Genomic DNA, 24152 nt, shown 5'->3' on the forward strand with positions numbered 1-24152 from the left:
TTGTAATGTTTTTTAAATTGTATAACTGCCTTAATTTTGCTGGACCCCAGGAAGAGTAGCTGCCAAGGCTATTGGGGATCCATAATAAATACAAATACTTACCTGTAGAAGGCCTTTGAAATGTATTTTCAATAGCAGGCCCAGTCCACCCAACACACAGGACTGACCTAAAAGGACAGAACCTGTTGCCTCCAGCTTTCTATCGTCAGTCTCATTAAACCAGCCTCTGCCAGACAATCTCACTCACTCTAGCATTCTCCCCAGTCCGGAGCTCAGCTACACTGGTCCGTAGTGATTCAAAGGTGGGCGTAGCATCATCTTGGGTTGTCTGGTGTGAAGTTTGTCCGGTCTTGGTGGTGATTGTGGTCTATTCAGTTTTCAGGTGTCGTTCGTAGAGAATATTCAGAACAGTGTAAGTATCGGTCTGAAGTTTAGAGGTGGCGGCCCACTCCTTAGGGATCATGGGGGGGAACAGGGTGTCCTGAAGCACTTCACCATTTGGGAGTCCCTTAGGGATTCCAGGGTGTAAAGCAACCATGTAAAGAGCCAACAACAAAACAACAGTAGTACACTTCAAAGCCATCGCAAATAAGTAAACTCAAAGAAAATGAACCACTCTCTAGAAAGAAAGATGAGTTATGGTGTTCAGAATGTTTGATTGGACTGTTGGAATTAAGTTGTCATGGGAGTGCCATACAGTGAATTATGATGTCACAGAAGGCTGCCAACAAGACATGTCCAGTCTCCTTTATGACATTACTACTATGTGGTCAAGTTGATGGTTGATCATTTCTCCATTCACAGTACACTATGGTGAGTTTAGAACAAAGCATGACAGGACCGAATGGAGCTAAGAGGATGACTCCATATCCATTATCTGCCAAGTGCCACCTGATGCGCAAAGATGTTTAAATGTCCTTAAAATGTAATGTTAGAAATTTGGAAAAAATGACTTCTTGACTCAGAGGCTGAGGTCAGCCAGCATTGTAACACTGAATAAGTCATGGCTGGCGCAGTGTCTGGGAGTCCCTTCAACCTTTCTATTTCAGTTGTTTTATTTTTTATTCTACAGTACACACCAGTTATAAGAAATTACTTCAGGAGTAGAAGTAAAGGTGTTGTTTTTATTAGCTACCAAATGTGTTATTATATTGCTGATCCACTCTCCTTAATTCGCCACTGTAAAACAACCTGTCTCTATAGAGACCAATTGACCAATAATAACATAGACACACACGATGAGGAAGGTTGAAAAAAGACATGGGGAATATAATTGATTTGGCTAACCTGTATTTGTCTATTAGTCAAATTAAAATGTGTTTTCATCATTTCTCGGTGCAGCGTTGGTCAGTGTTAACCTTGATCACACCAGCTGAAGGGTTTACACCAAAGATCCAGCAAAGAACACCAGCTGAAGGGTTTACACCAAAGATCCAGCAAAGAACACCAGCTGCAAGGTAGACACCAGATATTCAGCATATACTATAAACCATACATATTCTTATGACTATGGCCGGAGCCCCATTTTTACAAGTATTTGGGGCAAATAACATCTGCAAACCATCACGTTTTAGTCAAATCAAACACTACCTTGAAAGACAGATCTGGTAAATATCAAATGTTTCTTCAGATTCTAGATCTTTAGGGCAAGACATGAAACACTACACTCTAACCCTCTCCTACTGCAGCACTCAGAGCTGACACCAGGGCAGAAGCTTTACCTGTACACGATTGCTGATGCTTACAGCACAGAGTATGCACATAAACTCATCCAGAAACATTACCTAAAATGTGCTGCACAGATGCATCAGGACAGGTAAGAAATGGGGGTTACTCTATACCCACGGACACATCCTACAAGGTTGTTGGGGGACAGTGAAGTACTACAATGAAGATTACATTTAAGATTGGTGGACATACCTGTTCGAGGCTTAAGAAAAGTGCTCATAGAATTCACATTTTTGTTTGTAGGCTCTGTAAGGGACAAGGACCTAGTCCTAGATGTGTATCCAGAGGTTGGATTAACACCCATGTTAAGTCATGAGACGAATGAACATAATTCCAAAATTCTCAGCAGGACCATGCCTTGACTGCCTCGTGGACCCAAGGACTTATGGGTAAACCATTCTACCAAAAATCCCCAATCGCCAAATGAGGTGAAGGGATTTTACTTTTTTAGAATCTGATGTCAAAAACTACCTGTCTTAATGTTTTTTGCCTGTGGTTAACCCTACAGGACATCACCAGGTTCTTCTGTGTCAAAAGACAGGAAATCCAAAAAGCAGGACTAAAGTCTCCCAAAAGAGGTTTGTTTAAAAGTGCTCAGGGCAGTTTTAGCTTTAGGATTGCACAATTTTTGTTCTAATCCAAATTACTCCATGCTTACATCTGTGCCTTTTATCAGTGTTCAACCAGTGGGAAGATGACCTGGAGTTAGATATGGCTGATGACTCTGAGTGAATGCATGAGCTCACTGTCTATGGGGGAGGAAGACGACTTATTCTCGAGCTTCTCGGATATATGACAGCATCGCTCATTTGTTGTCATTTTCTATAAGTGTTAAAGGGATACTTTGGGATTTTGGCAATGAGGCCTGTTATCTTCCCCAGAGTCAGATGAACTTGTGGATATAATTTTATGTCTCCGTGTCCAGTATGAAGGAAGTTAGAGGTAGTTTTGCAAGCTAATACTAACTAGCATTAGCGCAATGACTGGAAGTCTATGGGTATCTGCTTGCATACCTCATTGCCAAATATATACAGTTGAAGTCGGAAGTTTACATACACCTTAGCCAAATACATTTAAACTAATTTTTTCACAATTCCTGACATTTAGTCCGACTAAAAATTCCCTGTCTTAGGTCAGTTAGGATCACCACTTTATTTTCAGAATGTGAAATGTCAGAATAATAGTAGAGAGAATTATTTATTTCAGTTTTTGTTTCTTTCATCACATTCCCAGTGGGTCAGAAGTTTACATACACTCAATTAGTATTTGGTAGCATTGCCTTTAAATTGTTTAACTTGGGTCAAACGTTTCGAATAGCCTTCCACAAGCTTCACACAATAAGTTGGGTGAATTTTGGCCCATTTCTCCTGACAGAGCTGTTGTAACTGAGTCAGGTTTGTAGGCGTCCTTGCTCGCACAAGCTTTTTCAGTTCTGCCCACACATTTTCTATAGGATTGAGGTCAGGGCTTTGTGATGGCCACCCCAATACCTTGACTTTGTTGTCCTTAAGCCATTTTGCCACAACTTTGGAAGTATGCTTGGGGTCATTGTCCATTTGGAAGACCCATTTGCAACCAAGCTTTAACTTCCTGACTGATGTCTTGAGATGTTGCTTCAATATATCCACATCATTTTCCTTCCTCATGATGCCATCTATTTTGTGAAGTGCAACAGTCCCTCCTGCAGCAAAGCACCCACACAGCATGATGCTGCCACCCCCGTGCTTCACGGTTGGGATGGTGTTCTTCGGCTTGCAAGTACCCCCTTTTTCCTCCAAACATAACAATGGTCATTATGGCCAAACAGTTATATTTTTGTTTCATCAGACCAGAGGACATTTCTCCAAAAAGTACGATCTTTGTCCCCATGTGCAGTTGCAAACCGTAGTCTGGCTTTTTTATAGCGGTTTTGGAGCAGTGGCTTCTTCCTTGCTGAGCGGTCTTTCAGGTTATGTCGATATAGGACTCATTTTACTGTGGCTATAGATACATTTGTACCTGTTTCCTTCAGCATCTTCACAGGGTCCTTTGCTGTTGTTCTGGGATTGATTTGCCCTTTTCGCACCAAAGTATGTTCATCTCTAGGAGACAGAACGCATCTCCTTCCTGAGCGGTATGACAGCTGAGTGGTCCCATGGTGTTTATACTTGCGTACTATTGTTTGTACAGATGAACGTGGTACCTTCAGGCGTTTGGAAATTGCTCCCAAGGATGAACCAGACTTGTGGAGGTCTACAAAAAAAATTCTGAGGTCTTGGCTGATTTCTTTTCATTTTCCCATGATGTCAAGCAAAGAGGCACTGAGTTTGAAGGTAGGCCTTGAAATACATCCACAGGTACACCTCCAATTGACTCAAATGATGTCAATTAGCCTACCAGAAGCTTCTAAAGCCATTACATCATTTTCTGGAATTTCCCAAGCTGTTTAAAGGCACAGTCAACATAGTGTATGTAAACTTCTGCCCCACTGTAATTGTGATACAGTGAATTATAAGTTAAATAATCAGTCTGTTAGCAATTGTTGGAAAAATTACTTGTGTCATGCACAAAGTAGATGTCCTAACCGACTTGCCAAAACTATAGTTTGTTAACAAGAAATTTGTGGAGTGGTTGAAAAACGAGTTTTAATGACTCCAACCTAAGTGTATGTAAACTTCCGACTTCAACTGTATGAACAAGTGGCTGAGAGTGAAATGGGATTCTTATTGTGGGGAAAATGAGTGAGAGAAGGCTCACTACAGGACGATAAAGGACGTGGAGCTACGCGTACTTACAGGACATTTTACATGACAATACGTAAAATAAAAAGTGCCACCAAATAATTATTTTAATGACATTATGCAAACTCATGTGATAATTGCATTTTTTTTTTACAGACACCACATGGTGGGTCGAACACAAGCCACATTTCTTTCTAGAGTTAAGTTAGCAAACAGTTATGATAGAGCATTAGCATTGTGGTTATGTAGTTGGAGCTGCAAGTAGAAAGGAATGAAACGATACAGTGAATGACAGCACCCCTTGCCTCACCCCTCCCTCCCTTTACAGCCCTGGCTTTAGGATTTCTTGTACTCAATCCTTTCTACTTTGACGTCATCTCCGATGAGCTGGTAGACGTACGTCACCACTGTGGATGCTTGGATGTCCATCAATACAAAGGACGGGATGATGTTGCTGAGGAGAAACCAAACAAAGGAGAGGAATGCTTATGTTTACACACCAGTGTAATGCTAGCAGTTAGCAACTTACCAAGTCACTGTAAGAACACCTGCTAAATGACCCAATAAATATAATGTGAACGGCTTAATCTGTAGAAATTCCGCCATTACCTTTCCAGTATGTTGTAGGCTCCAGTTGCCGAGCCGGGGTTGATGTAGAACTTGTTCTCGTTTTCGAAGGCTTCGAACTTGTGCGTGTGTCCAGAGATGAGGATGTCGACGTCGAGCTGCCTCTGCAGCAGGGCCAGGCTTGCCATGTCCCCCCAGGGGATCACCTGGTGCCCATGGATCAGGCCGATCTTAAACTGACCCACTGTCACCACCTTCTGCTCCGGGTAGTTTAGGTTCTGTAGTGCAGAGAAGGCAGAAAACACTACAGTTCATCCACTTTTCTAACCTATTAAAAGATGACACATACATTTTGAGATAATGGATCACGTAATAAAGCAGAAGAGAAGCGGATATAAAAACCTCATCAAAGTCTCCCCTGACGATGTGTACGTCCCCAGCCAGTGTCTTTAGGTAGTCATAGCTCTCCTTGGTGCAGAGGTTTCCTGTACAGAGGATGTGCTGGATCTTGCCTGGCACCAGCAGCTTCTTAAACTTGGCTGGTAGGGAGTTGCATCGGTGGGGGATGTGCAGGTCACCTAACACCAGGACCAACTGGCATCAAACAGTGGATGGAAAGATGAGATATGTTGGCAACAGTTACAGGAGGGAGCTCAGTCATACTTACAAAATGTAGGCTGTCCATTAGGAAGGTGCCATTTCGATACCATTTCAGCTCAGTTGTATTGAATTTCAGTTCATCTTAAAAATACCACAACTTTGGTCCTTGTGTTGGAAGATAATTATATGTTCTCGAGTAGGGTATATCAATACCTACTAGAACAAGAAGAAGATTGTGTTTCGCCAATTTGGTCAAGGACTAAAGCTTCTGGTCCCATTCCGAAGAATTAGGCTATCCCCACGGATAGATCAGTTTGTCTGAACCGCGACTAATCAAATAAGCCTTGTTTCAGACAAACAAGAAAGGTGTATTTATTTTTCCACACCACACTCAGACATCAGAAAGGTCATACTACATCACCAACCATCCAGCACAAGGGGTCAGTGTATCCAAAATCACAGTGATACATTTAGAGGTAACAAACTCACCACAAACAGATTGCTCAATAACCTCACCTGAATACATAACAACATTATTTGTGTGTTAGTGTGGATGAAAGCAGTAAATTAAAATGTATGTTACCAGGACATCATTATAAAGCGTAACCCTCAGAGTTTAGCGAGGTGTGGAGTGTTACTATGACAGGCATCCCCCCATTAGTCTGCAAAACAAGCCTCCAGAAGAGGTAGAACAGGTAGAGGACAGGGTCCAACACAGAGAGCGGGCACTTACCCGGTGACCAGCCTGAATACAACGCAGAAGTTGATTGGAGACAGGGGAGGGTGGGAAGGGAGTGGTGGGAGACGAGAGTGGGAAGCAGGATGTGCGTGGAGAGATTGACATGAAGCAAGATCAAAGATTGTAAAGGAAAAAAATAAAACCAGGTGGGACAAAAGTGAAAACTTAAATTAGAAATTAAAAGTGGATGAATAAAGTAATGAAACCTTCCAAACAAATAAGTGTTAGTAAGGTGACAATAGTACATAGCCTTAATTGTTAGTGGGTTGCAGGTTAGATCAAAACTAAAGTGTGTGAGTGATTGAAGTAGTGCCCCTACCAAACACTAACGTTAGGTTTGTGCACTGACACAAAATGTCAAAGGTCCATCAAGTTCAAAACAAACTAAAATACAAAAACTAAAATTACTGAATTTAAAGACGTAACTTGCTGCGATGAGTAAGCATGAGAAATGACATGGTGTGGTAGCTAAACATCAACCAGAGAAAATGAAGAAATCACCTGCTAGCTAGCTAAGACATGCGAGAAGGAAATTAACTAACGTTAGTTAGCTAGCTACTCGACCAAGCTCAATCTCATCACACAGATTCACATATAATGACAAACTTAAAGTAGAACCCAATGCAGATGGAAAGGGTGATTGATTTGAGTTGCGTTCGGTTATTCAGACCACTTTTTGTCATGTGATCATCGTTCATCCATCTCGGGCTAGCTAGCAAGCAGACTAACATGCTTTACAAGCGTTATATACCGGGATCTAGAGGTAGATTTTACGGTCACAAGGCAATTAGTCCATACATCTACATACAAACAATGTTCACGAAAAATCAATATGGCAAAAAAAATCTAATATTTACTTTCTTTTCACTTACCATCGTCTATTTTGCTGTGTTGGGCTTCAGGAAGCAGCTACCCACGAAAACGTAATGACGTAGGCAGTGACAGAGTCATGCAATCAGCCAATGAATGCCGAGCAATCTTACGGATTCCAATGTAGGACACACTCCAATGTGAGCAAGGTGGATTCCTGACATTTCTGAACTTCATTGCCTTACTTTATCTCAACGCCCCCATTCGAATGCATTATAAACATGTTGCATAGAGTTGTGAATGTATCTTTCAAGTGCTACTCGCTCCCTGTCAAACCTTATTTAACTTCTGGATAAAATTATAAAAATGGTATCCCCAAGTCTCACAGAGATTGCAGACATTCATACCAATGAGTCAACATCTACAAAACATTGTAAATCTTATGACAATAAGCCTACATTATAAACACAGCTCACAATAGCTTTCTAGAAATGTTTATTGAGGTACAATGAATCCCAAACAGAAAGATACAAATGTGGAGGTGAAATGAAAAGGGAATATGGGGGAGAGAGTGAGGTCCAGAGATGTTAGGTGTATGAGTGTCCTGGGGCTGTTTGTCTCTACTCTAGAGAGAAGTTCAGGCCCAGCACCCCCACAGAGCCCTGCAGCAGCTGGGTGGCAGGGTCAAACTCCAGCGGCACAGTCTTGCTCTGCTTCTGCTTCAGGTCCCGCTCCATCAGCTGTGTGCACAGACATGGAGCCACATTCCATCAACAACATGATAAAAGTCATGCATATACACACACACAATTTACGGTGACAGACACCAATACACTGACAAAAGTAACATGCTAACAAATGATAAGACCTTACAATTGAAATTAATATCCTCACCAACAAAGTAAAAACACTTGGGATTGTGAACCAACAGGATGACCAAAAAGTAGACGAAAGGACAATCAGACTTTGGTGATGTCACCTCACCTCATAGGTGGATAGCTCCAGCAGCTCACTGATGTCATCCTCCTGCTGTGACAATGGCTTGTTTATCGCCATGGCAGCCTTGGCCACATCAGGGTGGTAATGCTTCTGCAGGGTCTACACTCAGGAGGAGAGCAGGAGGGGAAAGTAAAGAGCACTGAGTGAGTTTGGCTGTGTTCATCTCTATGGATCATGTGTGTTTCTCTGGAGGGCCCTACACACCTGAAGCTCCCACAGGCTGCTCTCCAGGGCGTGGCACTGGGAGGGGTCCTCCTCCTCCATCAGGTAGGGGTCAACACAGGCTTCTGTCCAAACACACACAGGAAATGACAAGCAATGTCAAACAATCTGCTATCTATTGGAAAGCCCTTTGAGACATTGCCTATATGTCAAACCACCACATCAACATTATCATCATAATCAAATGAATTAATTCCCATCTCCAGACAGGTGAATGTATGGGGTGAAATGGGGACACCTACCATCTGCTGCGCTAGGCCGGTGAATGAGGACTCGGCAGGCAGGGTGGCGGCGGATCAGGTTGCAGATGAAGGGCAGTACCATGAGCAGGGAAGCAGGTGGCGCCGTGAGGGCCAGGCGGGACAGACGCTTGGCAAACGCTGCCACCAAGTAGACTGGCAGGTGACTGGAGAGAGAAAGACAAGACACAATGGACAAAGAGGTGTTGACTGTTAACTGATTTACAGCAAATGTGAGGATGAAATGCCAGTCATCGATAGTTAATGGAGTGATCATGAAGGAGAGGTCTTACGTGGAGGAGAGGAAGAGGTTAGCTAAGTGGAAGAAGCGTGCTCTGTACTTCACATGGAAAACAGAGGGCTCCAGCAGGCTGTACAACTTCTTGTAGAAATCGGGATAATCTCTGCAGACACACAGGCACACACTACAGTGTTGAGGGAAAGTAACTCCCAACTTTTACATATTCAATAGCTAGGACCAGGGTTTCTTTGATCCTATGATAATGGGTAGTCTACTTCTGTTGAAATAGTTTGAATCCAATTCAAAAACCTAAACCTTCTGAAGCTGAGGAAGGCAATGTTCCCTGGATCAGTACCTTGTGCACTAAGAGTGTGGAATACTCACAGGTTGTGCTGATGGATGAGCACAAACATGCCATTGAGAGCCAGCAGACTGATTGCCCCTCCTGTACAGACACAGAAAACACAATATACCAGGAATTAACTTTCCAAGTCGTACAAAAAAATTCTACACAGAATGCCACTGTGGGTGATCAGTATGGCTGTGATCTTTATTGCAGAAGTTCTAGCACACTCATGCCCTGGTTACAGTACACCACAAATAAGATATTTCTTGTCGCAGTACTTTTCTCTTTCAGTACAGTGTGGCATCTAGTCAGATTGTTCTATAGATGACAGACTATGGAAACTCAACTCACCAACATCATAGGCTGCAGTCAGGAAGTCAATCATCAGTGTGGGATTGCTTATGTGGGGCAGGATGGAGTCATGGAGGATCACTAGCACCTTCTTGTACATGCTGCTGGGCAACTACAGGGGGCGAAAGACATGAGATAGAAAATTCTGGTTTGCAGAGTCTGGAACAAAGACAAGTTCAAAGGTGGTCTATATGTTAAAGTGGATCTTATACCTTATACTTCAGAAACCCGAGCCACAACCGCTCAAAGGCACGCTTGTGTTCCTGATAGGAAGGAGAGATGATCATTACATTCACACTTATAGCAATACTTCTAATCATGAGACACAAAAAGCATGTTTTCTCTAGCTGATAGGAGGCTTTGCTTACTTTTAGTTTGGCTGCTTTCCAGTCTTCATGTTTAGCTGTAAAATGAACCAAGGGGCAATCAATCACATAATAAGTTAAGGCTGAGGCTGCGCAACAGAAGGAAGCCTGGAAGCTTCTTCCCCAGAGCTAAAAAACCTAATTGCGTTCTGCGTATGTTATTTTACGCACACGTTTTTTCTACGTAGCTGCTGCTCACCCTCCCTTCACATTTCTCACTTAACTCAACAAAAAACACTCATACTTTGGCTGCCTGTCTGCCTCACCAATGTTTGCAATGACAATGAAAAAATAACATAAAATCACTATTTAGACTGTTTGATATGCTGCCTAGATAGCTGCATGTAAAAATAACATGAAATCGCTACTTAGACTGCTTGTCTGTCATGCTCATGTTTGTAGTGCCCTTCTGCTTAGCCAATGTTTGCAATGATAATGAAAAAAAGAACATGAAATCGCTACTAAGACTGCCTGTCTGTCGTGCTTATGTTTGTAATAGCCTACTGTTACAGACAAAGTTTGTGTATCATGTCTTTTCTACAACATCCAGAGAATACGGCAACTCAGCTACTCTGATAAATTAATGGCACTTTTGCATAACAATGGCGAAGGTACATAAAGATGGAGGAATTAAGATATGACGTCATTGTTTTTAGCACTACCCACATAGTTCTTGAACTATGATGCGCGACATGGCTCAATGTGCCAGTAAATCAGCACAATTTACTTTTTCGTTTTTTCAAATTGCCGCCGTCTTGGAGCTAGAATTTGGATCATGTATACTGTGCTAATGTCGTAAAAAAAAAAAAACTGTAACAGAGAGCAATGTACAATACGGCGAACTAAGCAAACAAAGCTTTTGTGGTAAGTACATGGGGGCAGCCATCTTTATGCACCTTGGCCATTGAATTTAAGAACATGCTGCATACAAGTTACTAAAAATGCATTGTTTTCATTTTAATATATAGCATAAGAGCAAAACAGCAGGCTGACCTTCCTGTTTGACCAGGTAGTTGGTGAGTTCTGACTCCTGGCTAGGCATGTTGATATTGGACAGCAGAGTGAACACGTTGTTCTGGTAAATGGGCATCACTGCCTGAAGTGACAAGACAAGACCATTCTAAACAAACAACATCAGTCAGATATGACAGCCCAACACATGAGCTTAAGTGTGGAGCACAAGTCAACTGAAGTGATTGAAGAGAAAATAATGTTTACAATACATAACTGCTACAGAACAGACACCTAAACAAGCTAGAATAAACCATTGCATTTAGAACCTCCAAACGCAGACACCAGTCCTAGTGGGGCTTACCCCTTTGGATTTGTCCATCACCCTACCCACGTTCTCGCGGACAGAGCTCATGACGTAGTAACGCACATCCTCCATCTCCAGGTACTCCTGAAATCTGGAGATAAGAACCGCCATATCCTCCTTCTGAGAGAGCAGCCTCTCTACCACTGCCTGTTCAGAGCAATGGATCGTTACAAACAGACAAAATCTCAATGTAACAGGTGTGGCTCAGATGGTAGAGCATGGTGCTTGCAACGCCAAGGATTGTGCGATCGATTCCCACTGCGGCCACCCATACTAACAGTGTCTGCACACATGACTAAGTCGCTTTGAATAAAAGTGTCTGCTAAATGGCATATATACAGGTGGGTCCAGTTTCAAACATGCATCTTTGGTGCGCCAATGCACCTTTATGACAGTTTAAATGGTGTAACATTTGCGGCAGGCAACTAACATGTAGTACAGTATTTAAGTGAAATCCCTACCTGGATGAGTTCTCTTGGGAAGCTGTAGTGTTCGCTCCAGTCCAAATCCTGGAGAGGGAACTTCCCTTCCATGGAGGCAAACTTCATCAGTGCACACAGGGCACTCTCCTGCATGGGAATAAATAGCATCATCAGACTAAACACACTCAACATAATGATTAGGGCCAAGGGTTTTCCTTTACCATGTGACCAGACCCCAGAAAAACACCAGGCCCTAATAATCATAACTTATGAAGCAGCTGACCTTTTATACTCAGACCTTGCCTAATAAATCAGACTGTGATACCAATTATTGGGATACAGTCTGAAACAAAGCACCTCAAAAAGTTTCATTACAAGCCAGAATGTTAAATAAAATTACATTTGAACTTACTCGACCGGTTGTCTGTGTGGTTGGTCCTTCAGTGGGTTGAAATTTGACAAAATATATACTGGAAAGTATTACATACCAGATTTTTTAGAGTACCGGTACTGCTGTTGAAATGTCTATCACATGTGCAAAACCATGTAAACACCTGCAAGATTATCGGTTAATATGAATGCATCAAGTGCATGTACTTTTGTCTTGTGCATGTGCTTTAGGTCAAAAGCAAACAATTATTCATTGCCACACAGAGACTCGCATTTTGAAGTATTTTTAATAATACTTTCCTGTGGATATTTCGTGTCAGATTTCAACCCACTGAAGGACAAACCTGACGGCCAATCGGCAGAGTATGTTCAAATATAATTTTATACAACATTCGTGACAGACAAGGGACATTTAGTTTTTTTTCTATGTGCCATAATTGGGACTAACTAGGGCCCAGAGTTTTCCTAGCCTGGATGCCAGTGTTTCTGCTCTCTTGCAAACTCCTTATGAAATGGAGTGATAAGGAGTAGGCAAGAGTTCAAACTGATCTGGGACCAGGCTAGAGTCTTCCCTCCTGGCTCTAACAATGAACTTTTGGTGTTGACAGAAAAGCCACTCGCCTTAATCTGGTATGATTCATGGCTGATGTGCTCCAGCAGCAGCTCCAAACAGCCGTTGTAGCGGTGGCGCATGAACATGCAGTACTTCTCATTCGCACTGCGATCACCTGCCAGGACACAAAAAGTCAGTCACCGGCATAGCCTGAGGCCCAAGCAAAATAGAGACAAGACGCCTAAAGGTACATCATTCATTTTCGAAGTCTAACTCTATAGATGTCACTGAACTAAATACTTTTCCCAATCAGACTACATATGCTGTACTTGTACTTGGTGAGGAAATGCCACAACTATACTTAACAAAAATATAAACGCAACATGTAAAGTGGTGGTCCCATGTTTCATGAGCGGAAATAAAAGATCCCCGAAATGTTCCATACACACAAAAAACATCTGAAATTGTGTGCACAAATTTGTTTACATCCCTGTTAGTGAGTATTTCTCCTGTGCCAAGATAATCCATCCCCCTGACAGGTGTGGCATATCAAGAAGCTGATTAAACAGCATGATCATTACACAGGTGCACCTTGTGCTGGGGACAATAAAAGGCCACTCTGAAATGTCCAGTTTTGTCACAACACAATGCCACAGCTGTCTCAAGTTGAGGGACCGTGCAATTGGCATGCTGACTGCAGGAATGTCCACAATAGCTGTTACCAGAATATTGAATGTTCATTTCTCTACCATAAGCCGCCTCAAACGTCATTTTAGAGAACTTGGCAGTACGTCCAGCTGGCCTCACAACCACAGACCACGTGTAACCACACCAGCCCAGGACCTCCACATCCGGCTTCTTCACCTGCGGGATAGTCTGAAATCAGCCACCCGGACAGCTGATGAAACTGAGGAGTATTTCTGTCTGTAATAAAGCCTTTTTGTGAGGAAAAAGTCATTCTGATTGGCTGGGCCTGGCTCCCACCCATGGCTGTACCCCTGCCCAGTTATGTGAAATCCATAGATTAGGGCCTAATGAATTTATTTAAATTGACAGATTTCCTTATATGAACTGTAACTCAGTAAAATCGTTGCATGTTGCGTTTATACTTTTGTTCAGTATACATTTTTTCTGTTCCAGAGCAAAACTGATAACTCACCACCAATCAACAACACCTCTTCTTTGGGCAGTTGCCCAACATACAGGTCTCCCCTCTCCAACGACGTACAGAACAGTTTAGTACATCCATTGATCGCACAAATAACGTTCTTCTCCTTCTCTGACTGAGGATGAAAGTGGGGAGAATGTGCATTGATATTTAATATGGATCGTCCCATCACCAAAATAACTATGAGGGACAAAATGTATGTTGGGGGGGCTACCTAGCTACTGTAGTAGCTAGCTTTCCAAACCCATAGGCAAAGCTAACATTGAACACACACTAGAACGTTTCTGTTAAGTTACATACCTGAAGATACTCAAGAACGTCGAACACATCGTTGGCATGTTTTTTGCTCTGAATAATCAGATCTACTTTACCGCTGATGTCTATTTTAGGTGTTTTCACAACATTTTCTGTTAAGTTTTCCGAACTCACGTTGCACCTCTTGGAAGTCGCCATCTTCTTTCAGATGAGGTTAGTGTAGACGTCCTTTACGTTCCAATTCCGCCCCCTTGCGGACTGCGTGTATATCGTGCTGGGCATGGCCAAATATCTCAAATATTCTAGCAGTGCGGTAAACAAACCGTACTTCCATAATTTACATGTGGCATTGAGAAACAAATTGAAAGCTTTATAAAATATCATTCATATCATTGCATCCTGTCTTAGACCTGCATGTCTTCTCAAGCTGTGTTTGTTTCATGAAACATGTCCAACTAACAAATCCTCACAAATAAAATGTGTTAAAAGATTATTACTAGAAAGGATTCACACAATGGTTTAAAATAACTAAATGTTTATTAAAATGTTTTCATTGTTGAGTAAATCAGTGGCATTACTGACAATGCATTTCCATAGCAAAACAAAAGCTCATTCTTGAGATACAGCAAAGCAAAGGGTTTCTTTCCACTTGCCGGAGACTTCAAAGTGCAGAATCTGATCTATTACCCTCCTCATCATCCTGAAAATGGAAAATAGTTTTATGAGTAAAAAAAAAGAGAGGGGGATTGCACCTCCCAAAAAGACTGCAGGTTTTATGAGGTCTGGGTGTGAACTGCTTATAGTTGATGATTAATCTAATAATGTTCAACATTTTGTAGGACTTTAACAAAGAACCACTGATAATTGACCTGGCAAATATATAATTGTGTTGCATTCACCCACCTGCTCCCTATCCTTATCCTGAGCTCCTGTTGCAGTGGCCTCAAAGTCGTGTATGGGCAGTGTGGCCATCCAGTTAGCCATGGACCCTTCCTGGCACTCGGTCTCCACAATGCTGGGGTAGATGTGCTCCTCCTTGAAGGCCAAGATGGCCTGCTCCTCTTCAGTCCACTCCAGGCACTCATGGAGGCCGTCCCCACCAAAACGCTTGTTGTACCTGTCAAAGTGCACTTTCTCCAGCACTAGGCCCAGCCCGGGGGCCTTAGGCACATCCACTTTCTCCTCGCCCCAGCTTCGCTTCAACACCTCGTCCCCTGAATAGCCCTTCACCACAGCTATCACCAGGCCAATCATCTTCCGGATCTGATGCATCATGAAGCTCTGGCCACGCACGGTAATCTCGGCGAACTCTGCGCCGCCGCGCACAAAGGGCTCGCCACAGGACATCTCTGTGATGTAGCGGCGGGCGCTGGGGTCCCGCGCAGCCTTCTGGGAGGTGAAGTTGTGAAAGTTATGGGTGCCCTTGTAGCTGCCAAACAGCCGGTTTACTCTCTGCAGTGTCTCTGGCTCCAGGCGGAATGCAGCGGAATTCTTGGTGTCATAGTCCTTTGGGGAGAAGGCCACAGTGGGGAGCATGTAGGAGTATGTGCGGGCATCACAGCTGTTTTTAGAATTGAAGCCCCCAGTCACTCGTTTCAGACCTATAGGGACAAAAGATCACAAACTATGTAGAACCACATTGGTAACTAAACCGTTCTTTTCTTTAAAGTTTTCTTTTTGAGATCAATTGTTTTTATTATATGTTCAAGCCAATAGGCAGAATAGACAGTATTGGACAAATAACAATTGCATTGTCAGCACACGTCCAACACATTTTCACACAACACCTTAAAGTTGAATCAATGACTTCCCAAAAGGGACCACCTAGACTTCCTAGTCTTCATACAAGAACCATGGGCTGCTTTGTGAAGGTTTTAGGCTTGTCTCCAACACATTTGACAGGAAGCAGTGCGATCTCACCCAGCACTCTGATCTGTGGTGGAAGATTGGAGTTGATCTTTTCCATTACGTCTTCAATCATCCACAGTTTTAGAGAGACCACTTGACCTGCTGCAGAAACACCCTGACAGAAAACAAATGAAGCTGATCACAAAGCAAGGCAATAATGAATTTGGGTGAGGCCACACAAAGTGCATGTCTTTTCCTGTGCATTTCATTACTTCAGGTATAAAACATATGTAAGAATACTTGCTCAAGGGATGTATTTGTGCAGACAGCAACCAAGCCTTTTCCATCCTTGCCTCCCATACCTTGTCTGTTCTCGCACATCTTTGGAACGACATTTTTTTCATGTCATCTCCATGGTTGTCTGGGATGCACCCAGACTTAATCAGTGCTGTGACCAGCTCATCCTCAATGGTTTTGAACTGGGAGGATCCAGCATTTCTCTGAAACACACAAAACACAGCAGATTAAGTATACTGAACAAAAACAAACACAACATGCAACAATTTCAACAATTTATTGAGTTACAGTTCATTTAAGGAAATCAGTCAATTGAAATAAATTCATTAGGCCCTAATCTATGGATTTCACATGACTAGGCTGGGGCGCAGCCAAGGGTGGGCCTGGGAGGGCAAAGGCTAACCCACTGTGGCATTGTGTTGTGTGACAAAACTGCACATTTCAGTGGCCTTTTATTGTCCCTAGCACAAGGTGCACCTGTGTAATGATCAAGCGTTTAATCAGCTTCTTGATATGCCACACATGTCAGGTGCATGGATTATCTTGGCAAAGGAGAAATGCTCACTAATAGGGTTGTAAACAAATTTGTTCACATAATTGGAGAGAAGAATGCTTTATGTCTGTACGGAAAATGTCTGGGATCTTTTATTTCAGCTCATGAAACATGGAACCAACACTTTACATGTTGAGTTTATATTTTTGTTCAGTATATTTAGAAAGCTGCACCTGAATGGAGGACTAGTTATTTTTATTAAGACATCCCTTTATGAAAATATTATGATTAATACCAACCTGCATACCGTAGTAACCTTTGCCTGAATATGCCAAAAGCAGGACCACTTTTCTTTTGGGGTGTTTCCTCTCGTCGCCAGTCTGTTCTACAGACTTCAGCTTCTTTCTGATGTGTCCATTCTCACCCGACTCTCCATTTCCCTCCTCCACTCGTTTCAGTGGCTTGGTCAGCATATTTGCTGACTCTTCACTCATCATCCACCGGATCCCTGCACACTTGTAATGCCAACCTGATGAAAACACAGATAGCTAGTTAAAGAGATAGTTCTGCGAGTGAGTTAAGAGCTGCCTTTCATTTACTGAAAGGGTAGCTGAGCACTTACATCGAGTTTCCACCCTGTTCCTTTCACCTTATAAATCACTTCATTTCTAAAAAAATATATATATATATCTGAGAAGGGGAGTGAAGGAGACCAGACCAGAGGGAATAACCTTCTGGAATGAAATTCAGCCATGGATTTAAGGCTGAAATCGATACCTAGCCCCTTATCCCTAGGTACTCTAGAATATGAAAGGCCTAGATAGGTAAAAACAATATGGTTATTCACTACAGGTAACATTTCCAATCATTTCAGATCTACATGAGTACCTGCCTGGAGGAGGAGCCAACAGTCATCATTACATGAAAGTTGATTAATATTAGAACACTACCACAATATGGATTACTGTCTTTTAATTTGACTTTCTTCCAAAGTAGTCAGCTAATTTCGTTAAATTAGGTTTACCGTTGCTTCTGATACGCAACACTGGTGGACACATTTTCATAATTTCTTCATTGAATGACATATGATCATGTTTAAGTTCTGAAGATCTAAATAGGAGCCAGCTACCTATCTTTACCGATTCAGCTAGGCAAACTAGCTTCATCACACAACAAATACACATGTCCTATGGTTTGCTAGCAAGCCAGCTAACTAGCTACCATGACCAGCAATAAAACTGGCTATAAACAGGAAAAATCCTTTGCAGGAGACTCACGTGTGATCCACGAAAAATAGTTAAATACACGTGTTGCTTATAGCACAACCTCGGTAGTTAATCCACTTCCGACATCTGTACAATCTGAAACAAAAATGCAAGAAACCATTTACAAGCTGGCTAGTTATCACTGCAAGCAGCAACAGCGACACGCATGGGCAAAATCAACTTTGACCTTCTTCTTCTTCTATGATATAATGGCAGGCCGCAAACAAACGTTTAAGGTGCATGCCGCCACCTATCAATCAAAGTTTACAACATTAGCTCCACATTTCTAAATCCTCTAAGCCTAACTCAGTACTTCTGAGAAAATAAAAAAGAGCCCTACTAACTTCTAAAAGACCCTCCCCCATCCAAACCCCATCCAACATCAATGACCCTACACTTCAGCCTTTCCCTCTCTTCAACAAACAACAATATAACATGCTCCACCATTTCATCGACCATACACTCCAGACACAAACCATTCACATGCTTGCCAACCAGATGTAATGATGAGTTCAAGCCATATTACAACCTATGTGTTGTGATAATATCGTTGTTTGCTCTATAACCTGTTAATTTATATGCCTTGCGACTGTGATATATAGGCCTAAAGGCTGAGACAATAAGAAGACACAGTGGCAGAATAAATTCAACCACACCTTTGTTTTATCACAAAAACAGATAGCAACCTCTGTCCATTGAAGTCCACAAAGCATATTGCATGTAGAGTAACAGACCGTTACATGACCTACAGCATGGTCAAGCAAGTTAATGTTTCCGACATTTGCGGACCACTAAACAACTATTGACTTAGAACCACAGAGAGCTGCCTCCACTATTCCAGCACCATTTCAACTTCAACATCATCAAATCACCTCTGCTTAGTCTAATACAGTGACAACTAAAAGATACCAAAAACAATTTAGTCCAATCAACGTTAGCTAAATATGATGTGGCTGTCCATGGTTCTGATTTCTGTGTGTGTGTGTGTGTGTGTGTGTGTGTGTGTGTGTGTGCGCGCACGTTCATGCAAGTAGAAAAACACATTGACTCACCCTACTTGTAGAGAAACGCCAGTGCCATCCTCCTCTGTTTCATGTTGACGAAACGGTCTATCACTCTGTCATACAGTACACGCTTTTATTTTTTGTTGTCCTAGGCTACCTGACTAAAATGCTTGCTCACTAGCTTAACTTCCATTCATGGGCAACGTTAGCTAGTTAACATTAGCCTTCTAAATCTAGCTACATAATAATCTTCCATCCTCTCAGGCCAGGGGAACAGCAATGTATGAATTAATGGTTGGATCAGAATCGCCATTATAATAATTGGCCAGTACAGAGAATTAAGTAAAACCACGAGTCCAAATCCCTATCTCCATCCATGGCTAATTTAGGAAAGGGCCAATTTTAGCTAGCTAGCTAGCTAGCCACCGGAGGACAACAACACAACGAGATGCAACAACTCAAGTTTTTCTTTCAATGACGTATGCTCACAATGGGATTTGACAGGACTGACGCCAAATCCAAGCTGGCTTCCCTTGACACTTTTTTTTGGCGCGCCAGGACCATTCACAGTTGAGCTCGCTCAGTTTAGCTCAAGGCTGATTGGCTAATTGTTTATACTTTTTTTGTCAAGGGAAACCAAATGCTCACTGGCTTCCGTTGCCTTCAATGCTACGGGCTGCAACAATGTCATACTCGTTTCGACCAGACAGCATCAGATAGATGGCCTACACGTACAGAGACAGAGGGGCACTGTTTTGCCCGCTCGGATGCTTTCTCCTGTGAGATACATTCAACCTCTTGCGAACTGAAGGAAAATTATGAAAGAGAGAGACAAGATAAAATATATTACTGAATTTTTTTCTTGGCCAATTTTTTGGGAAGCCTGGCTTCCCTTGGCATCCATGAATACACGCCACTGCCAGCAACCTTTCTTTGGAGGGCATATACAGTGTTTACGGAAAGTATTCAGAACCCTTCACATTTTGTGACGTTACAGCCTTATTCTGAAATGATTAAATTAATTAATTTCCTCATCACTCTACACACAATACCCCATAATGACAAAGCAAAAACAGGTTTTTTGTTTTTTTTGCAAATGTAAAAAAAACAAAAAAACAACGTATTTACATAAGTATTCAGATCCTTTGATTTGCGACTCGAAATTGAGCTCAGGTGCATCCTGTTTCCATTGATCATCCTTGAGATGTTTCTACAACTTGATTGGAGTCCAGCTGTGGTAAATTCAATTGATTGTACAAGATTTGGAAAGGCACACACCTGTCTATATAAGGTCCCACAGTTAACAGTGCATGTCAAAGCTAATACCAAGCCATGAGGTCGAAGGAATTGTCTGTAGAGCTCCGAGACAGAATTGTGTCGAGGCACAGATCTGGGGAAGAATACCAAAACATGTCTGCAGCATTGAAAGTCCCCAAGAACACAGTGGCCTCCATCATTCTTAAATGGAAGAAGTTTGGAACCACCAAGACTCTTCCTAGAGCTGGCCGCCCAGCCAAACTGAGCAATCAGGGGAGAAGGGCCTTGGTCAGGGAGGTAACCAAGAACCCGATGGTCACTCTGAAAGAGCTCCAGAGTTCCTCTGTGGAGATGGGAGAACCTTGCCGAAGGACAACCATCTCTGCAGCACTCCACCAATCAGGCCTTATTGGTAGAGTGGCCAAACGGAAGCCACTCCTCAGTAAAAGGCACATAACAGCCCGCTTGGAGTTTGCCAAAAGTCACCTAAAGGACTCTGACCATGAGAAACAAGATTCTCTGGTCTGATGAAACAAAAATTGAACTCTTTGGACTGAATACCAAGCGTCACGTCTGGAGGAAACCATGCACCATCCCTATGGTGAAGCATGGTGGTGGCAGCATCATGCTGTGGAGATGTTTTTCAGTGGCAGAGACAGGGAGACTAGTCAGGATCTAGAGAAAGATGAACGGAGCAAAGAACAGAGAGATTCTTGATGAAAACCTGCTCCAGAGCGCTCAGGACCTCAGACTGGTGCGAAGGTTCACCTTCTAACAGGACAACGACCCTAAGCACACAGCCAAGACAACACAGGAGTGGCTTCGGGACAAGTCTCTGAACGTCCTTGACTGGCCCAGCCAGAGCTCGGAGTTGAACCCGATTGAACATCTCTGGAGAGACCTGAAAATAGCTGTGCAGTGACGCTCCCCATCCAACCTGACAGAGCTTGAGAGGATCTGCAGAGAAGAATGGGAGAAACTCCCCAAATACAGATGTGCCAAGCTTCTAGCGTCATACCCAAGACGACTCGAGGCTGTAATCACTGCCAAAGGTGCTTTAACAAAGTACTGAGTAAAGGGTTTGAATACTTATGTAAATGTGATATTTCTGTTTTAAATTTTTTATACATTTGTAAAAACCTGAAAATCGGTGTTTGCTTTGTCATTATGGGGTACTGTGTGTAGATTGATGCGGGGGGGAAAAACTATTTAATCCATGTTAGAATAAGGCTGTAACGTAACAAAATGTGGCAAAAGTGAAGGAGTCTGAACACTTTCCAAATGCACAGTACCAGTCAAAAGTTTGTACACACCTACTCATTTCAGGGTTTTTCTTTATTTGGACTATGTTCTACATTGTAGAATAATAGTGAAGACATCAAAACTATGAAATAACACACATGGAATTATGTAGTAACCAAAAAAAGGGTTAAACAACTCAAAATATATTTTATATTTGAGATTCTTCAAAGTAGCCACCCTTTGCCTTGATGACAGCTTTGCACACTCTTGGCATTCTCTCAACCAGCTTCATGAGGTAGTCACCTGGAATGCATTTCAATTAACAGGTGTGCCTTGTTAAAAGTTAATTTGTGGAATTTCTTTCCTTCTTAATACGTTTGAGCCAATCAGTTGTGTTGTGACAAGGTAGGGGTGGTATACAGAAGATAACCCTATTTGGTAAAAGACCAAGTCCTTATTATGACAAGAACAGCTCAAGTAAGCAAAGAGAAATGACAGTCCATCATTACTTTAAGATCTGAAGGTCAGTCAATACGGAACATTTCAAGAACTTTGAAAGTTTCTTCAAGTGCCGTTGCAAAAACCATCAAGCGCGATGATGAAACTGGCTCTCATGAGGACCGCCACAGGAAAGGAAGACCCAGAGTTACCTCTGCTGCAGAGGATAAGTTCATTAGAGTTACCAGCCTCAGAAATTGCAGCCCAAATAAATGCTTCACAGAGTTCAAGTAACAGACACATCTCAACATCAACTGTTCAGAGGAGACTGCGTGAAATCAGGCCTTCATGGTCGAATTGCTGTAAAGAAACCCCTACTAAAGGACACCAATAATAAGAAGAGACTTGCTAGGGCCAAGACCACGAGCAATAGACATTAGACCGGTGGAAATCTGTCCTTTGGTCTGGAGTCCAAATTGGAGATTTTTGATTCCAACCGCTGTGTCTTTGTGAGACGCAGTGTAGGTGAATGGATGATCTCTGCATGTGTAGTTCCCACCGTGAAGCATGGAGGAGGTGTGATGGTGTGGGGGTGCTTTGCTGGTGACACTGTCTGTGATTTATTTAGAATTCAAGGCACACTTAACCAGCATGGCTACCACAGCATTCTGCAGCGATACGACATCCCATCTGGTTTGGGCTTAGTGGGACAATCATTTGTTTTTCAACAGGACAATGACCCAACACACCTCCAGGCTGTGTAAGGGCTATTTGACCAAGAACAAGAGTGATGGAGTGCTGCATCAGATGACCTGGCCTCCACGATCCCCCGACCTCAACCCAATGCAGATGGTTTGGGATGAGTTGGACCGCAGAGTGAAGGAAAAGCAGCCAACAAGTGCTCAGCATATGTGGGAACTCCTTCAAGACTGTTGGAAAAGCATTCCAGGTGAAGCTGGTTGAGAGAGTGTGCAAAGCTGTCATCACTCCTGAGTGGCGCAGTGGTCTAAGGCACTGCTTTGCAGTGCTAACTGTGCCACTAGAGATCCTGGTTTGAATCCAGGCTCTGTCGCAGCCGGCCGCGACCGGGAGACTCATGGGCGGCGCACAATTGGCCCAGCGTCGTCCAGGGTAGGGGAGGGAATGGCCGGCAGGGATGTAGCTCAGTTGATATAGCATGGCGTTTGCAACGCCAGGGTTGTGGGTTCGATTCCTACGGGGGGCCAGTATAAAAAAAATAATTTAAAAAATAATGTATTCACTAACTGTAAGTTGCTCTGGATAAGAGCGTCTGCTAAATGACTTAAATGTAAATGTAAATCAAGGCAAAGTGTGGCTACTTTGAAGAATCTCAAATATAAAATATATTTTCATTTTCTAAACACTTTTTTGGTTACTACATGATTCCATATGTGTTATTTCATAGTTTTGATGTCTTCACTATTATTCTACAATGTATAAAATAGTAAAAATAGAGAAAAACCCTTGAATGAGTAGGTGTGTCCAACTTTTGACTGGTACTATCTATCTATCTATATCTATATATATATATATATATATAATTTGTTGTTTCTCCATTTCTTTTTTTGTTGTGGGCTCCCGAGTGGTGCAGCGGTCTAAGGCACTACATCTCAGTGCTTGAGGCGTCACTACAGACCCCCGGTTCGATTCCAGGCTGTATCACAACCTGCCATGATTGGGTTTCCCATAGGGCGGCGCACAATTGGCCCAGCGTCGTCCGGGTTTGGCCGGTGTAGGCCGTCATTGTAAATAATAATTAACTGACTTGCTTAACTGACTTGCCTAGTTAAATAAAGGTTAAATAAAAAAATACAAATAGTTGCCTAAAACTCAGAAGTCTTGAGAAACTCACGTACGTTTCTATAACTCTTGTCCCCTTGGAACGAGCCCAAACAAAACAAAACAAATCTCCAATATGGAAAAAACGTGCAGTCAAAATAAATTGTGAGCCAGGGCAACACACTGGCTAAACGCAAAACACAAAACTTATTGACTGCCCATCCTTGAGACAATCAGCAACCAAGTTGTCCTTATCACGGACATGTCTGATTTCAAGGGGAAACTCCTCTAATATCCGTAGTAAACCTTGTTTGATTGGGGCAGAGTCCCCAAAGTCAATGTCATGCTCTAGTACATTTGTCTGAGTTGGCACATTTTAGAATAAACCCTGATATTCTAAAAGCAGTGCAACAATGTCGCCTTTTTCCTCCAGAGACAAATGTGCCAAAAAGACATCAAGGTTTTCTAGAATCTC

General features: G+C 42.5%; 3 protein-coding genes across 3 annotated transcripts; all 3 read right to left on the reverse strand.

The window, feature by feature from the left end:
• Positions 1–4532: 4532 nt before the first annotated feature.
• Positions 4533–7294, reverse strand: LOC311128237 (vacuolar protein sorting-associated protein 29-like). Its single transcript, XM_084160273.1, has 4 exons — positions 7227–7294; positions 5418–5609; positions 5058–5293; positions 4533–4902 (listed from the first exon to the last, which is right to left on the reverse strand). The coding sequence occupies exons 1-4, from the start codon at positions 7227–7229 to the stop codon at positions 4785–4787; spliced, it is 549 nt and encodes a 182-aa protein (XP_084016399.1). The 5' UTR covers positions 7230–7294; the 3' UTR covers positions 4533–4784.
• A 349-nt stretch (positions 7295–7643) lies between these two features.
• LOC311127714 (nucleolar complex protein 4 homolog) lies at positions 7644–14258 on the reverse strand. The gene is made up of 15 exons (XM_084159582.1): positions 14079–14258; positions 13770–13893; positions 12679–12785; positions 11707–11814; positions 11243–11392; positions 10921–11023; positions 9931–9965; positions 9775–9825; positions 9563–9674; positions 9250–9310; positions 8918–9028; positions 8628–8791; positions 8368–8450; positions 8149–8262; positions 7644–7904 (listed from the first exon to the last, which is right to left on the reverse strand). Exons 1-15 carry the CDS (start codon positions 14229–14231, stop codon positions 7785–7787), a joined length of 1596 nt encoding a protein of 531 aa, XP_084015708.1. The 5' UTR covers positions 14232–14258; the 3' UTR covers positions 7644–7784.
• A 293-nt stretch (positions 14259–14551) lies between these two features.
• On the reverse strand, positions 14552–18114 carry LOC311128670 (pseudouridylate synthase 1 homolog). The gene is made up of 6 exons (XM_084160866.1): positions 17949–18114; positions 16971–17200; positions 16244–16381; positions 15954–16056; positions 14937–15634; positions 14552–14733 (listed from the first exon to the last, which is right to left on the reverse strand). The coding sequence occupies exons 2-6, from the start codon at positions 17166–17168 to the stop codon at positions 14695–14697; spliced, it is 1176 nt and encodes a 391-aa protein (XP_084016992.1). The 5' UTR covers positions 17169–17200; positions 17949–18114; the 3' UTR covers positions 14552–14694.
• Positions 18115–24152: the final 6038 nt, after the last annotated feature.

Source organism: Coregonus lavaretus (genome assembly GCF_964263955.1).
Source record: "Coregonus lavaretus genome assembly, chromosome: 4".
Lineage (NCBI taxonomy): Eukaryota > Metazoa > Chordata > Actinopteri > Salmoniformes > Salmonidae > Coregonus > Coregonus lavaretus.